At 43.1% G+C, this 18,422-nt stretch overlaps 1 protein-coding gene across 2 annotated transcripts in view; it reads left to right on the top strand.

Annotated features, from left to right (window-relative positions):
- The window catches only part of FNDC3B (fibronectin type III domain containing 3B), a 471,921-nt gene that overhangs the window by 435,154 nt on the left and 18,345 nt on the right, over window positions 1-18,422 (top strand). For both annotated transcript variants that reach the window (XM_073626229.1, XM_073626230.1), the window contains one exon: window positions 7,517-7,683. In XM_073626229.1, coding sequence (XP_073482330.1) covers window positions 7,517-7,683 — 167 coding nt within the window. The remainder of the gene's footprint in view (window positions 1-7,516; window positions 7,684-18,422) is intronic.

The following is an 18,422-nucleotide window of genomic DNA, read 5'->3' on the forward strand; positions in this document are numbered from 1 at the left end:
CACAGCCATGTGTATTCACTAATAACATATATAAGAACAGTTTAGATATTATTGGCAGCCTTTCAGGGTTTTGAATGACTTGGCTTGTTCTAGCGGCGGCTACTAGTATCACACAGATCCCTCTTTTCTGGATCTGTTCTACAGTGTCAAAGAATAACAGCTTCCATTAAATTGCTACATACCATCCCCTTTGTAATGTCAGGAAAAAGTAACATTTAGGGTTCTGAAAGCTGTATAATGAGATAATCGACAGCAGAGAATACAAACCAATCAATAGGTTATTTGATGCTCCAAGGAAAAAAGTATTACTTAATTGTATCATCTAAGATGTATGTTTCTCCATACAGATATATAAACATCAATTAAAGTATTTGTGAACTTAACCAATGGTAAGCATTGTCATTATGTAGATTACATGTGTTAACTATGATGTTTATCTAAAAATGCTAAAATGAATGTCTAAGTACCTTTTTTTGTTTGCCTCATTTTCTCAGCAGTCACATGACTGCTGTCATTTCTAGTCCTCCTACTCCTGCTGCTGTGGGCAGATCCTCATATAGACAAATGAATAATTGACATCCCCTGACATTCCACTCCTACAGTTGTGTGGGGCCAAGACATGATCTCAAAAATGAGGCAGGCTGGGAGGCGAAGCCAAGAAGTGGCGAGGTGGGGCTGAGAAGCATACACATGAGAATGTACAGAGTGAAGTGCTGCGGGCTGAGTGGGGGCGTGGTTGTAACTGACGGCATCCTGTAACGCCATATGAGAATGACTTATTCGCTAACTGAATTTCCCATTTTCAGACTACAACAGCAAACAAGAGGGACTGGCAGGATCACCAGAGTTTTCTAAGACAACTAGCAAATACATTTAAACCGGCTACAGTAAAAGGCACCTTCATAGAAGCACATACACATTTATGAAATGATAACTTTCGGTGCAACATACACTTTAATGCAGCTTTTTATTCCTTAAGGCCTTCTTGATACTGCCATAGGGCAGTAAAAACAGGTGGTTGAGCCTTGATTTTATTCCCCCTCCCCCCTTTTCCGATTGCCCACCTAACATGCAACTGAAGGGGTCTGTACATATGCCACAGAGAATTTAAAAAGGCTTGTTGAGTTGACAGGTGACATGGCCTGTCAAACTCACCCATTCAAATTGGTGGGACTGAGCTGCAACTGGGAAGCAATGGCTGTCTGTTGGCAGTCAGCACACTACAAGAGAACATAGTGAGAAATGGGATGACTTAACCAGTGTTATTATCTTTTATTGTCCAGTCAGCGAGCAGGAAATTTATCCAGGTCCTGCTCATATAGCTGTATTTGCAATGGTTCTTTCATCACAAGACTGACTACATAATTATTATTATAAATCTTCCTATGGTAAAAAACCTGTGCTGGTTGCTTTTTTTCAACCTGTGATAGATAACATTTTTAGCGTTTGGCTTTTGTCCCTTCTCCACTGTCTGTACACGTATCCATTCATAGATATTTATGGAGCGCTTTGCAGTTCTCTGAAAAGCCTTTACCTCAAGGGCAGCCAGTTTGTGCTTGTATATCTGACTGCCCTCTAATGTCTATGGGTACAATACATTTTTTGTTTCTAGATTAATGTAAATACTGCTGAAATCTAACTGCTATGGCAATCCAGACTTTTTCCTTTCTTGGGTCTTCAGGGAAATTACGATAGCTAGTTATAAACTGTGTGTGAATATCCATGCAAATAGCCTAGTGTCCTAAATCGCCTTGCCTTTCTCTTTTGTGTTGGAAAGGCTGATAGTTTACAAAGGCTCAAACATCCTGTGTATTGCTAATCTAGCAAGGAATAAAATGCCAGGCTTGTTCCAAAACAGTCAGGATTTCCTAAGCAAAGGCTATTGTTATCTTGGATTGCATTGTTTTAATTCCACTAGCTTGTCTAGTTCTTGCTACTGTTTAACAGTTTGTAAAAGATTTATTTTACGCATTAAATAGAAGAAATACAAACGTGTCCTTTTTTTTATCCAATGTAGCTTTTCTTTAATCTAATTCTGCACTTTTAGTTAGATCATAAAAACAAGTTTCTATAGACTGTGGCAACAAATCTGATGTTGTGTAATCATCTTCAGTGTGTAGCATGTACAAGGCTCGCAGGTTCCTGCATTCAAGTGTGTATGACTGGTAAATGCCCTGGGAGCAGGGACTTGTGGATGATTTGGTGTATTCAGTAAAGCGTTGCATAATATGTACAATGTACTGGAGTAAAGCTGACTATACTCTAGTACAGAGGTATTCAATTAAAATTCCCGGAGGTCCAGTCACTAAAATTTACTTCCAGCAGAGGTCCGAATCGCATGTTTGATTCTTGATGGCACCTTGGAGCATTGGCAAACGCTGCGCGTTTTTGTGAGCGCTAACCAGTTTGGTGCAGCGCAATTTAAAAAAAGAGTCAGCGACTTATTTTTCTGCGTTCCTGCATGTAAGACAGCCCATTGAAATGAATAGGTTGTCTACACACAGAACACAGGTAGCAATGATGTAAACCTAGCCTGAGATCCTTCATATCACAATCCCATTATTAAAACAGTGTTCTCAGTCCCCCTGCACATCATGGCCCCCCTTCACATCTCAGTTACGTCCTCTTTACATTAAAATCACCCCTTTACATCACAGTTCTCCCTTCACAGCAGTGTCTTCAACCCCCCTTCACATCTGTCCCCTATTAATATCACATTCCTGTCCTCTGTCCCCTTTATATCAGCCCCCTCCTCTGTCACATTACTGTCATCAGCCCCCTTCATATCACCCCCTTCACATCCCTGTTGTCACCCCAACACCTCCTTCACATTCCTATCCTCATCCCCCCCTTTTAAATCACCACCTCCTTCTTCAGATTCCTGTCCTCTGCTCCCTTTATATTAGCCTCCTCCTCCACATTCCTGTTCTCACCCCCTTTACATGCCTGTTCTTACCCCCCTGTACATTCCTATCCTCATCCCCCCCTTTTTATATCACCCCCCCTCCTTCACATTCCTTCCCCCCTTTACATTCCTGTCCTCAACTCCTCTGCCTTCACATTACTGTCCTCACCCTCCTTTCATATCACCCCCTTCACATTCCTGTCATCACCCCCCTCCTCCTTCACATTCCTGTCCTCACCCCCCCATTCACATTACCGTCCTCAGCCTCCCATTTATATCACCCCCTTCACACCCCCGTCAACACCCCCCCTTTGTATTACCCCCCTCCTCCTTCACATTCCTATCCTCATCTCCCCCCCTTTATATCATCCCCCTCCTCCTTCCAATTCCTGTCCTCTGCCCCCCTTTATATTAGCCTCCTCCTCCACATTCCTGTCCTCACCCCTTTTACACTCCTGTTCTTATCACCCTGTACATTCCTATCCTCATCCCCCCTTTTTATATCACCCCCCTTCACATTCCTGGCCTCACCCCCCCCTCCTCCTTCACATCCCTGTCTTCACCCGCCCCCCATATTCACATTACTGTCCTCAGCCCCCCATTTATATCACCCCCTTCACACCCCTGTTGTCATCACCCTTTGTAGCACCCCCCTCCTCCTTCACATTCCTTCACTCTGCCACCCTTTATATTAGCATCCTCCACATTCCTGTCATCACCCCCCTTTGCTTAACTTTCCTTATCCCCTGTACATTCCTATCCTTATACCCCTTTTTATTTCACCCCCTTCACATTCCTGGCCTCCCCCTCTCCCCCCCTTTATATTCCTGTCCTCAGCCCCCCCCCCCACCATCCTTATATCACCCTCCTCCTCCTTCACATTCCTGTCCTCACCCTCCCCCTTTACATTTCTGTCCCCCGTTCCAATGCCTTTATATCAACCCCCTCCTCCAGATTACTATCCTTGGCCCCCTTCACATCACCCTCATCAAGCTGACATCGGAGGTAGGACAGTTCTGGATGGAGGGCAGGAGCTTCACAACTTTTCCTGTTAACTGGCTTGCGATTCTAGCAACCATTCACCTCCTGGTTAACTTGAAAAGGTAACTTGGCAGCTCCAGCCCTCCATCTGGAGCTGTCCTGCCTCCGATTTCAGCTCTACACTGATGTGCCTCCCACCATCCATTCAGAGCTGTCCTGCCTCCGATGTCAGCTCGGTAAGGATGACCGCAGTGGTGGCGGCTGAGTGAAAGAGCCATCTCCTACATGGCGGGAGCATGGCCAGTCCAGATGGGACAGTGACTTGGTCCTGATCCGGACCATGGTCCGCCATTTAGTGATGTCTGCTCTAGTAGGTGTTTGAAATTTTATTTTCAGACTGTTTGATTTTCCTTTTTTGTTTCCTTTTTTTGTTTTTTGTTGCGTTCTTTATTTATATTCAACACATATACAAAGGGAACAACATAAGAGAAATCATCTGAAAAAAAAGTTGGCCAAGTAGAACTATTTTATACATAACAGGTAATCTGAAGTGTTAGCATAAATTGCAAAGATAAGCAAGGAGGCCACATAAAAGCAGTAGACATTAGGCCGTCAAATAAGAATGTATGCGAGGCTGAACAGAGATAAAAGTATGGTACTGAACCTGAGTCATAATAATAGAATGTACAATTGGGGAAAGGGGGAAGCGGGAGAGGGCTAGTGGTCTATCTCAGTAAGGTGAGACCTCACATACCCATTGTGGGTGGCATCATTGAGTTTTTAGGGAGACCCCGCAGCCTCTAGGTAGTAGTTAGAGAAGACAAGTATGTGCCCAAGCCTATGAAAGAAGGAGGGGGGGAGTAGGGGACGGGGTAAGGTACAGTTGGTGACGACCCACACCAGCTTAGTCCTTTGAGGAGGCCTCGGCCGTATTCACCATATGAATGTTGCAGGACCTTGATGACCCATGCTTTTGCTTCCTGTGATACCAGCTCAGTTAGACTGCCAGTAATTGTTTGAATTGATCAGCGCAGGTGAATTCAATCAAGTAGAACCCCATATTGTGGAATCTAATTTGCAGATCTTTTATTGAACTTGTAAGACTTTCCATCTCCCTGATATCCTCAACCCATTTGTTTGATTTTCTAATCGTTAGTGGAGTCAAAACATTTTCGAACACAGTGATGGGAGAATTCAAAGGGGCAGGATGGACAACAGAGTATGTGGTTTTTGTTCGGGAAAGTACCGTATTTCTCAGCGTACAACACACACAGGCATATAACACGCACCTTCAATTTAAAAGGGAAGTTTCAGGAAAAAACTGTTTTTTTTTAATAAACCACTTTGATGCAAAATAATGGTGCCCATCAATACAGCCTGAGTAGTGCGCATCTGCAGCCTCAATGCAGCCTGATTAGTGCCCAACTGCAGCCTCAATGCAGCCTGATTAGTGCCCATCTGCAGCCTCAATTCAGCTTGGTCTGTGCCCATCTGCAGCCTAATCTGCACCCATCTGCAGCCCATCTCCCATCATTGCAGCCTGAATAATGCCGATCTGCAGCCTCACCATCTCTCATCAATGCAGTGCAGGAAATCACTGAGCCTTCATCTCCTGTTTACTCGGCTCTCATTTGGCAGTCACATACACAGTCCCGCCTCCGCTATCGGCATTGGACCAGCTCCTGTGATAGACAGAACACTGGTCCAATGCCGGTGGCGGAGGCGGGACTGTGTGTGACGTGAGAGTCGAGTTAGAGCTGAGCAAACAGGAGATGACGGCTCAGTGAATTCCGGCGGCGCTCGTCCCCTTCCTTCCCCTCCGTGGTACACTATCGCCGTATAACACGCACCCGTGATTTGCCCCCTATTTTCAGGGGGGAAAAAAGTGCGTGTTGTACACCGATAAATACGGTACATCTAATCCAAATATGAATTTTAAAAGCAAATTAAATTTTAAGTTCTTTTCAAATGACATTTGTCAAGCTATTGAATATATTGGGCAGTTTTGTATCAATGTTCATTCGAAAATCTACCAGTGACTTAATACCCAGCTTGAAAAAGATTAATTTTCATAGGGGCAGCACAGTTGCTAAGTGGTTATCACTTCCTCCTGTCAGCACTGGGGGTCATCAGTTGGAATCCCAACCACAGCACAACCTGCCTGGAGTTTGCATGTTCTCCCTGTGCCTGCATGGGTTTCCTCTCATACTCCAAAGATGTGCTGGTAGGTAATTGGCGCCTGTCTAAATTGGTCCTAGTATTTAAATGTGAGTTAGGGACCTTAGATTGCAAGCTCCTTTAGGGCAGGGGCTGATGTGAATGTCCAATAGATATGTAAAGTGCTGCGTAAATTGGCAGCGCTATATAAATACCTGTAATAATATTCATTTCCAAGGGGCAAATGGCTTTGGTGCTTTCTCGGGCAACTATCTTGAACTTCACTAGCTGAATATTTGTTTTGAATCATTGACTCATAAAATATTGAAGCTGGAGACAAACAGGTAACTAACATTTTTAGAATAAGGTTGACAATGGCGAATTTTGCCAAACTGCTTATATCAACAATATTCCCAAAAGATTACCGTATATTTACAGGCAGTCCCCGGGTTACAAACAAGATAGATTCTGTAGGTTTGTTCTTAAGTTGATGTATGTTGTATGCATATTGTTGTATGTAAGTTGGAACAGGTACATTTTTTAAATGTAACTCCAGCCAAAGAAATAATTTTTAAGTTTTCTGGTTAGCATATGTTTGTTTTGCTGTCTGTGCCCCTGTTCAGAAGATTTCACCTCACTTTCTGTCCCTGTGAAAATTGGATTTTGAAAATGTTGGGTTGTCGTGGAAACAAGGATTAGTGATAAAGCGTCAATGGAGACACATTTTTCCCATGATAACTTTTACATGAGTGAATTTCCCTTCCTAGTTGTAGATTTCCTCTCACACCCTGTTGTCTCCCTCCGTTTGTAAGTAGGAGTTGTACATAAGTCGGATGTATGTAACTCGGGGACTGCCTGTACATTTAACATATTTTATGCATGTTGCTTACCTGTAAAATCCTCTCTTGTGGAGACTTTTAGAAACGATCTTGTATGTAATGTCAGCAGTGCCAGCAGGATTAAAGCTGTCACTAAAAATGACACTCTATTGTATTCCCCTTTGTGCCTCTCCTGGAAGCTACTGTACATTAAAGGGAAGTTCCAAGTGAATAAGTAATAATTTATCAAAAGGAAAAAGCTGTAAGTATTTAAAATGTTTTTGTATTTTTACCTTCAATTTTTTAAAGTTGGTGACAGGATCTCTTTTTAAGTCTTTATTTGTTTTTGATGCAAGTCTTATACTACACACTTCTGTCCCCTTCTTCCACCATTTTACAAAAGATGGGTTTGGCTATAAATTATCCACACTTTTCTGGTACATTATAAATGGTAAATGAGAAATACTATGCCAAGTTTAGGGCTGCAGACTGAACATGCTATATATGAATTCTTTGTTTGTTCAGGACTTGTGAGCCCATAATTCAAACTTCAGCTTGAGAATAGCATTCCTTCTGCAGATTTCATCCATTTTCTATAGCTTGTAGTATAACACTATTAACTATTATTAAATTAAATGTGTTTTTATATTTGCAGGTTTCTTCCCATCTACAGAGGTCCAAGCCACACATATAAGGTGCAGAGACTGACTGAATTCACATGCTACAACTTCAGGATTCAAGCCGTCAATGATGCTGGAGAAGGGCCATTTTCTGACATCTATACATTCTGCACAACCAAGTCTGTCCCACCAAACATTAAAGGTTAGCAAGCAGGCAAATTACTGCAACTGAAGCATCTTGTGTTGACAGTTTTTCTGCCTATTATATATCTTTTGACGTTCTTCTGTTAGATCAGGGTTACACTGTTGTTATAGGGCCTTGAGCAGTAGGAATGCAAAAGTCATTATCTGTTGGACCGTTTATTCCTATGGAAAGGTCATCTATGAAGAATTATCACAACTGTTCTGTAGGAATGAATGGGGGCTGTTGTGCACATGTGTAGAAGAAGCATAGCCTAGATGGGCTTCACAGCAAAGATCTCTGAGAAACATGGAAAGGTAAAAGTGGGGATTGCTCTGCAATACTCACTTCCCCTCCACTCTCCTCCTTCTGATATATTGTCTTGGTTGTTTTTAGGGTTTGCCATCTTTTGCCATTCTGACTGGCCTGCCCAGGATTAAAAGAAGTTTGCAAACACTAGTCAAAAGCAAAAAGTAAAGTCAAAGGCAAAAAGTCTTATTACTTTCAAAGGGAATTTTCATTTTGCGAATGGAATGGTAGTGCTATCATCATCCTAACTATGTTAGTTGTCAGGAATGTTGCAGGCGTTGGAGTATATGCTAACTTTGCTGCCTGTGTAATATGCAACTGCCCAGACTCCTTGTGTCAGTCAGTGGATAGAGGTTATAGCTGGTTTCATTCACCAGCATCATAGGATACGTGGCCCAGCTGAGCTGCTTTATACATACAGCTAAAGGGGAAAATGTATGAGCCAGGCTAAAAATTGCTAAACTTAGCAAAGTTATGTTTTGGCTTTCCTAAAATATAATTTTTACTTACAGTTATCCTTTACCACCCCTCCTCTTCTCAAGGACCTTCAAAAGTCTTATATTGCCTATCTTAGCTCCTCCCAGATCTTTGCTGTGCAGTGCACTGGGAGCCAACTAGTTGCAAAGACTTCCTGCCGGGTAGTTGCCTCTTCTGTCAATAAGAGGAAGAATCTCCACTCATTCTATTAGAGAGGCCATCTACCATTGGAATGCATGAATGGCTCTACAATGTTGGCTGTGCAACTCCCAGTAGCAAAGCAAAGAGATGTGGCCAGAGTGTGGACAAGCAAATATAAGACTGGGGGATGCTGAGAGGGATGGTGGGTCAGTGAGCCGTGAGCCTCATTTTTTTATCATTACACAGGACATTTGATTGATTCATTTTGTTCTTTGCTTGGATGTCAGCTTTAACCCAGCGTTCTACCTTCTGTAACCTTTATTCATTACTACTCTCTACAGTGCCAACATTACTGGTTTAAGTATAAATTAAGTCTCCAGAATTCATTTGGGGTTGCATTGTGGTGAATAAATATTTTGCTTGTAGGGTGCATGAAAACTGTATGTGTGAACCCATTTCAAATGTTAAAAGTTTTGAGACACCTACCTTTACACACACATGAACTTTAACACCCCAGTCTTAGTCCATAGAGTTTAATATTGAGTTGCCCACCCTTTGCAGCCATAACAGCTTCAACTCTTCTGGGAAGGCTGTCCACAAGGTTTAGGAGTGTGTCTTTGGGAATGTTTGACCATTCTTCCAGAAGCGCATTTGTGATGTCAGGCACTGATGTTGGAGGAGAAAGCCTGGCTTGCAGTCTCCGCTTTAATTCATCCCAAAGATGTTCTTTTTTTTTAATAATCAAAATTTTTATTTCCATTTTATAAATACAACAACCTTCATACATTATTACTAAATCCCCAATTCACCCACCCCAAACCCATATCACATTACATCACTCTATTTCTCGATCCATGGGGACACTGACTCCCAGAATCTTTTAATTACTGGGCATGTCCACCACAGATGGAGAAATGTACCCTTCTTACCACATCCCATCCAGCACCTATCACTTATGGTTGGAAACATTTGTGCTAGTTTAACTGGGGTCCTGTACCATCTTGACAAAAACTTATACGCCATCTCTTGCACCTTTGAGCTTATAGATGAGGAGTGCATTAATACAATCATCTTTTTAATTTGATTATTGGTCAATACCTGTTCTAATTTCTTCTCCCATTCCCTTATAAAGTATGGAGTTGTTCCTTCCTGTCCACTAAGTATCACTCTGTACATTTGTGACAATACATGCCTGGGACTGGATCTCTGCACACATTGTTTCTCAAATATAGTGAGAGAATTCATAGGTCTCAAATAGTGAGTTTTCTTAATAAAAGTAAGTTATCAAAACTTACTTTTATTAAGAAAACTCACTATTTGATTGTACTTCCACTCCGCCATATGCACTGTCCCAAATCTGGACACCACCTCTGTCAGAGATAACAAGACTCCATCCGGGGCAAACCTGCCACAAGTGGAGTCCCCACCTCCTCCCCAAGCCCCCAGATACCCCATCTCCTCCCCCGGGGGAACCAAGCGAATCCCTCCAGAGGAGCCAGAGGTGATATCCAGGGGGCATATTTCCCATTCTTATTCAACTTATCCCAAACTTCCAACGTATTCTGGATTAGTGGTGATACCCACTGAGACAGCCTCCTTGATGAGCTTTGAATCCAAGGTGCTCATGCTAGGTTCCTCCCTGCCATTGAGTTTTCTACTTGACCCAATAGTTTTTTATGTGTGTCGTGACACCAGTTCAAAATCCGGACTAAGCTCATGGCCTTATAATATAGAGCTATGTCCGGTATTCCCAGGCCCCCCTCGGCCTTATTCCTTTTCAGAAGGTCGTGGGCCAATCTAGGTCTTTTATCGTTCCATACAAAAGCCAGAAACATCTTACGCATTTGTCTGAAAAAGGACTCCGGTACCTTAATTGGTATTGTGTACAATATATAGATTAATCTAGGAAGTATACTCATTTTTATGGCGTTAATCCTCCCAAACCAGGTTAAGTATTGACCTTTCCATTTTTTAAAATCTTCTGCTATCTCCGTCAATAATGCGCCATAATTAACTTCATATAACCTTTTCATATCAACACTGATGCGTATCCCCAAGTACATCAGGGACTCTCTCTCCCAGACAAATGCATATGTACGTCGTAGCGTCCTTTCCAGTCCTATTGAGACATGGGTAGGAAGTATAATTGACTTTCCCAGATTCATTTTGAAATTAGATAAGGTACCAAACTTTTGTACCTCCAACATAAGTGCAGCTAAGGATGTCTGTGGAGACGAGAGAAAAAAGAGAAGGTCGTCCGCGTAGGCTGCAACCTTGTGTTCCACCTGTCCTATTCGCGTTCCACTTATCTCTCTGTTGTTTCTAATTTTAGGTAAGAATGGCTCTAATGTTATTGCAAATATTAAGGGTGATAATGGACATCCTTGCCTCGTACCATTTCGAATACTAAAGCATTCTGACAATGTTCCATTTACCTCAATTCTTGCTCTTGGGCCCGCATACATCGACATTATCCATCCCATCATCCGCTCCCCCAGGCCTATCCCCTTCAATACTTCTCTCATAAAGCCCCAATTCACCCTGTCAAACGTCTTTTCGGCATCCATTGACAGTATGATCCTTGGGGCTTTATCTGGGCCTGACTGCATCCAGTGGAGGACATGAAGCGCCCGAATAGTAATGTCTCTTGCCTCGCGCCCTTCCATAAACCCTGTCTGGTCCAGATGTACCATCGCCCCAATGTGCCCCTGGAGCCTCAGGGCCAAGATCTTTGCTAGCAATTTAGTGTCCGAATTAAGAAGAGAAATAGGCCTGTAGTTTGCACAGCTCTGGGGATCTTTTCCTCCTTTCGGCAATACCGTTATGTGCGCCAAAAGGGCTTCTGGTGGTAGTGGGTTGGATGCATTAATTGAATTGAAGTATTTGCACAGTGGTTCTATTAGTACTGGAAGGAATTTTTTATAATATATATTCGTCAGCCCATCTGGCCCTGGGCTTTTCCCTAATGGCAATGTTGCTATTACCTTTCCCAACTCCTCTACCGTGATTGGGCGCTCCAATTCCTCTATAGTTGTTTTAGCCTAGGCATTGATACTTCATTAATGTAGTCCTGTATCTCTTTTCTGTCAAGACTCTCATTATCTACTTCGGGAATGTTGTATAATGCCTCATAAAATTTACCAAATTCTGCGGCTATAGCTTTCGTTCCCACTACCTTCTTACCTCTAACTAATAAACTAAGGACGTGTCTGGATTCCTGTTGCTTTTTCAGTTGTTTAGCTAATAACCGCCCGCACTTGTTCCCCTGTTCATATGCCCTATTTGCAAAGAACCTAATTTTATTTTTAACTTTTTGTTCTAGGCACTGTGAGAGTTCCGCTCGTAAACCCTCCAAGCGCCTAATATCTGTAGGGTCAAGCTTCCCCTTATGTTTCATCCCAAAGGTGTTCTATCGGGTTGAGGTCAGGACTCTGTGCAGGCAAGTTCCTCCACCCCGAACTCGCTCATCTATGTCTTTATGGACCTTGATTTGTGCACTGATCCAAATCATTTGGTGGAAGGGAGATTATGGTGTGGGGTTGTTTTTCAGGGCTTGGGCTTTGACCTTTAGTTCCAGTGAAGGGAACTCTTAAGGCATACCATCAGCATACCAAGACATTTTGGACAATTTCATGCTCCCAACTTTGTGGGAACAGTTTGGGGATGGCCCCTTCCTGTTTCAACATGACTTACGCACCAGTGCACAAAGCAAGGTTCATAAAAACATGGACGAGCAAGTTTGGGGTGAAGGAACTTGACTGGCCTGCACAGAGTCCTGACCTCAACATAATAGAACACCTTTGGTTTGAATTAGAGCAGAGACTGCGAGCCAGGCCTTCTCATCCACATCTGTGCCTGATCTCACAAATGCGCTTTTGGAAAAATAGTCAAATATTCCCATAGAAACACTCCTACACCTTGTGGACAGCCTTCCCAGAGTTCAAACTGTTATAGCTGCAAAGGATGGACCAACTCAATATTGAACCCTACAGACTAAGACTGGGATGCTATTAAAGTTCATGTGCGTGCAAAGGCAGGCATCCCAATACTTTTGTCAATATAATGTATATATAGTGGGGAAAATAATTATTTGATCCCCTGCAGATTCTGTAAGTTTACCCACTTACAAAGAAATGAAGGGTCTAAAATTTTTATCATAGGTATATATATTTTTTTAATTCAAACTTTTTTTTTATTGACAAGGGAAAAAAAAGTGCTTGTACATTGTAGAGTTGAAAGGTATAGATAACAAACATCCACACTTGCATTGAACATGAGATATATAACCAGGTACAGAGCATCACATCATATGTAAAGCATATCCTAAATTTTATGAAAAAACAAAAACAGTAAAATAAAAGCAAAACAAAATAAAACAAAACAGCCCAAGTTTATTGAGGGACAATCACTCAGAAGTCTCCTTTGTCTACTCTCGGATGTACAGAGGAGAAATTCCCAAACTCATGCCATAACCATGATAACTCTAGGTGGTCTTATAATTGTAATAACCTATCCATCACTAATTGTGGTGGGGCGAGACTTGGGTTATCAAGCCAACTTTGCCAAATGAGGTTAAATAGGAACCAGGAAAACAAAATGAGGTTAAATTTTTTAACCTCTTTTCAAAGGCGATAAGCCAACTGCGCTCTAAGTAGAAGGTAATTAACGTAGGCGATCCACTGCGCCCTAGAAGGCACAGTGGGAGCCAACCTAAATCAGGCAATCGGCTTTCTAGCTAGGTACAATAACCTGGACACCATAATATAGATACATTTCAACATCAATTGCGCCCAGCAAGTACACCAGCAGATCAAGAGGTATAGGTATTTGGGCTTGATCAGACATAACCTGCACTATCCCAGTATTGGGCAAGTTTCGGACAGCGCCATATCATGTGTATAAAGTTCCCCTTGACCATAAAGCATTTTGGACAGAAGGGAGAATCCCTTCTGCCCCAATCATTTAGCCTATCGGGGGTGTGATAGGCTCTGTGTAAGATAAATAATTGTAAGAGTTTATGTGCAGCTGACAATGACACAGCAGGAAGTGCCTCTAGGAACATATCCCATTGATCCCCATCTATGGCTCAGATGTCAGTGACCCAACAAACAGGAGCATATCATGAAATGAGTGGGCCCATGTGCAAGATGAAGAGTGGGCCCCAGGCACTGGCAAACTAAGAAATGCGGCAGCATGCCATGGCAAAAAGTGGGCGTGGTTTAAATTGTTAGGTATTGGGTGTGGCTTAAAAGGGGGTGTGGTTAAGGAGTCTGAGATGACTTAGTGCAAAATGTGGTAATGCTAAATAGGGAATGTTCAGTGTGGAGTATACGTCGACTGGTAGTACGTGCAGGAGAGGAGTATGGGGTGTACAGCGGTGGGTAGTATGTGCAGGAGAGGAGTGCAGAGTGTATGGAGGTGGGTAGTATGTGCAGGAGAGGAGTGCAGAGTGTATGGTGGTGGGTAGTACGTGCAGGAGAGGAGTATGGGGTGTACGGCGGTGGGTAGTATGTGCAGGAGAGGAGTGCAGAGTGTTTGGTAGTGGGTAGTATGTGCAGGAGAGGAGTGTGTATTAAGCAGCGGTGGGTAGTATGTGCAGGGAGAAGAGTGCAAAGTGTATGGTGGTGGGTAGTATGTTCAGGGAAAGGGGTATGGAGTATATAGTGGTGGGTGGGATGTGCAGGAGAAAAGTGCAGAGTGTATGGAGGTGGCTAGTATGTGCAGTGAGAGGAGTGCGAAGTGTATAGCGGTGGATAGTATGTGCAAGGAGTGGGGTGTGGAGTGTATGGCAGTGGGTAGTATGTGCAGGAGAGGAGTCCAGATTGTATGGTGGCAGGTGGTACGTGTAGGAGAGGTGTGTGGAATGTATGGTGGTGGGTAGTATGTGCAGGAGAGGAGTGCGGAGTGTATGGTGGTAGGTGGTACGTGAAGGAGAGGTGTGTTGAATGTATAGTGGTGGGTAGTATGTGCAGGAGAGGAGTGCGGAGTGTATGGTGGTAGGTGGTACGTGAAGGAGAGGTGTGTTGAATGTATAGTGGTGGGTAGTATGTGCAGGAGAGGAGTGCGGAGTGTATGGTGGTAGGTGGTACGTGAAGGAGAGGTGTGTTGAATGTATAGTGGTGGGTAGTATGTGCAGGAGAGGAGTGCGGAGTGTATGGCAGTGGGTGGTACATGTAGGAGAGGGGTGTGGAATGTATGGCGGTGGGTAGCATGTGCAGGGAGAGGTGTGTGGAATGTATGGTGGTGGGTAGTATGTGCACGAGAGGAGTGCAGAGTGTATGGTGGGAGGTGGTAAGTGTAGGAGAGGTGTGTGGAATGTATAGTGGTGGGTAGTATGTGCAGGAGAGGGGTGTGGAATGTATGGCGGTGGGTAGCATGTGCAGGGAGAGGGGTGTGGAATGTATGGCAGTGGGTAGTATGTGCAGGAGAGGAGTGCGGAGTGTATAGCGGTGGGTAGTGTGTGCAGAGTGGTGTCCATCTGGCATTCTGCGTAGAAGAATCATCCCCTCTCTCACTTTTCTTCTGGGCTGATTTCTCTCATCTAGAGGGATGCCGGGGATGCCAATGCAGTCATAGCTCAGAGATCTTCCAAAAGCAAAAGAAAACTTCCTCTGCTCACTCCTCTGCCAGGCTCTGACTGATGACATCATCTATTGCAGATCCCAGCAGAGGAAGTCTTCCTTTGCTGACACTATTTCTTTACTTGTCTGAGCAGTTACTGCATGGGCATCCCCTTCTCCAGAGGTGTCCGCCCAGCCACAGGAGCAGTGATTCAGCTGTCACTTCTCCTTTCAGTGGTGGTGCAACCTCCCCTCAATGCAACACCCCCTTGATGAAAAGATGGGCCCCCACTGATACACGATTATCCTCGAAACGTATCATCCATGTGTGCAGGGGGGGGCCCCCCTCGGAGGCCCATGTGCAGTGAACACCTTGCGCACATGGATGATATGCCACTGCCAACGAGCTCTACTTTTTAACAGTGTGTGATCTTGAATAGAAGACAACAAAAGTAGGCCTTTAATATCAGACCCCTACGAGTGGTAGCTTGCAGAAGTTCTCGCAGTAGCGAGGAACTAGATATAGCTAAGGAGAGCATTTGTGTCTGCGTCTGTATTGCATGTCGGAGTTGAAGACATTGATAAATGTGTTTGTTATAGGGGGAACTCCGCTCACAGCTGATCAAATGCCTTCAGAGTACTACAATTATACAGTTGGCGAAAGAACCAGATCCCATGCTGTCTCCATGAGGAGAATCCCTGCAATTTACACAATTCAGGATAGTTAGGATTTTTCCACAAAGTAGTAAACTCCATAGGACCTGTGATAGACAGTGCCTCCCTGACTGCCCGCCAGAGCCTCCTAAGCAAACCCGCCATTGGAGAGGAAGGGGGAAAACCCAGGAGATCCATCACTAAATGGGAGTTGGCTGTCAAGGTGGCGTTGGATAAGGGAGCAGTTGAGCTATAGGGTCTGAATTTTCCCCAAGTCCCCAGCAGCAAACTGTTGGAGTTGAGATGTCAGGAAAAACATTTTGGAATGTGGGACCGCTAACCCTCCCCTAGCCTTACCTGTCACTTGGCAACTCGAAGTTTCAGCTCTCGCCATAAATTTTCTATGGGATTTATGTCTGGAGACTGGCTAGGCCACTCAATGACCTTAATGTGCATCTTCTTGAGCCACTCCTTTGTTGCCTTGCCGGTATGTTTTGGGTCGTTGTCATGCTGTAAGACCCATCCATGACCCATGGTGTTCTGACTGAGGGAAGAAGGTTCTCATACAAGATTTTACAATACATGGCACCGTCCATTGGCCCCTCAATGCAGCAAAGTCTACCTTTAGCAGAGCAACAGCCCCAAAGCATAATGTTTCCACCTCTCTGTGCTTGACTGTAGGAATGGTGTTGTTAGGGTCATAGTCAGCATTTTTCTTTCTCCAAACACGGCGAGTCAAGGTAATACCAAAGAACAAAAGTTTGGTCTCATCTGGCCACAGCATTTTCTCCCAGTCCTTCTCTGAGTTATTTACATGTTCATTGACAAACTTCAGATGGGCCTGTACATGTGCCTTCTTGAGGAGGGGGACCTTGCGGGCGCTGCAGGATTTAAATCCATTGTGTTATCAATGGTTTGTTTGGTGACTGTGGTCCCAACTGCCTTGAGATCGTTCACAAGCTCCTCCCATGTAGCTCTGGGCTGATCCCTCACATTTCTCATGATTGAGCAGGGCCCTCTGATTCCTACTGTATTAAAGTGTATTGTATTTGTACTGTCTACCCTCAAGTTGTAAAGCGCTGCGTAAACTGTCAGCATTATATAAATCCTGTATAATATTAATAATAATTATATCATTGCTAGAACAGTTGTCTCCTTCTCACCAAACTTCTTGCTGATGATCTTGCAGCCCATTCCAGCCTATGCTGGTCTACAATCTTTTCCCTAACATCCTTTGACAGCTCTTTGGTCTTGCCCATGATGATGAGGTTTGAATGGCAGAAAGAGATTCTGTTTACAGGTGTCTTTTATACGAGTTGTTGTTAGGAGCACCCTCTTAAATTGACAGGACTAATCTGTGAGCACATACTGTAGCCAGTCTGTGGGAGCCAGATTTGTTGGTTGGTAGGGGATCAAATACTTATTTTACTCACTGAACTGCAACTCAATTTATAACATTTGTATAATGTGTTCTTCTGCATTTTTGGTTGATATTCTGTCTCTATCATTTAAAATACACCTATGATAAAAATGATAGACCCTTCATTTCTTTGTAAGTGGGCAAACTTACAAAATATGCAGGGGATCAAATAATTATTTCCCCACTGTATATACTGTATATAAAACTAAAGCAGAACATTAGGCAGATAAAAAAGCACATTTAAATAAAAAATATTTAAATGTATCTTTCCGTATAATTGTCATAAACAATTGAGCCTGTGCTAATAATCACCTGTAATAGCCATGTAATCCTGTGCCCAGCAGCACTCATACTGCAGGAAGGGACAACATGCTGAGCCAGTCAGGGCTCTGTTTCAGTACATTGCTTTTAGTCAACAGTTGGAACATGTTCACAGGAGGAGAGATCGGAATGATGATTTTATCAGTGTGCTACTGCTATTTCCTTGTCCAATTACAGACTGAGAGCAGTTCAGTTACCAAACTGTATTGCTTTACTTACCACTACTATGCGACAGAGTGCAGAAATCACAATTGCAAAGCCTTTACTTTGTAAAAGAGCTTATGTCTATGTACTTCAACTCTTTATCTGTTTGTCTGAGTTTGATTTAAGAATGTCCATGATGAGAGTGTACAAGGTAGCTCGCTCTAAGGGTATACACATACATGACTAAAAATTGTATTGTTACGCATCTCATATATTTATATATAAACTACTATCATCGAATCCATCTGCTTCAATTATTAGATAGACATATTAGATGATCATACTGCTATCTTAACAGCATGGTCATTTCACCTAGTTTTATATCCGTAACTATTATTGTTCATTTGGACACATGCATTTTCAATAACAAAGACCTTTTTTTGCATATCCCTTTTTTTGCTTCTCCAGTCACTCTCACATGCAAAACCTGTTACCCCCCCATCCCCAATGTCCACCCACATAGAGTATGAAATAGTAAATGTGTACTAGTAATAGGATAAATTGCTGCTATTACATAATCACACAGGGTTGCCAAAAATCTACGGTGCAGAGCCTAAGATAAGACCTACATAAAGGAAAAAGACTATGCTATTGACTTTTGATAATGATGCTGTGTAAACAATGTTCTTGTAATTCCAAAAAGCAAGACCTCCCATGTCATTGGTTTGGCTGGA

Source organism: Aquarana catesbeiana, linkage group LG04 (genome assembly GCF_042186555.1).
Source record: "Aquarana catesbeiana isolate 2022-GZ linkage group LG04, ASM4218655v1, whole genome shotgun sequence".
Classification (NCBI taxonomy): Eukaryota; Metazoa; Chordata; class Amphibia; order Anura; family Ranidae; genus Aquarana; species Aquarana catesbeiana.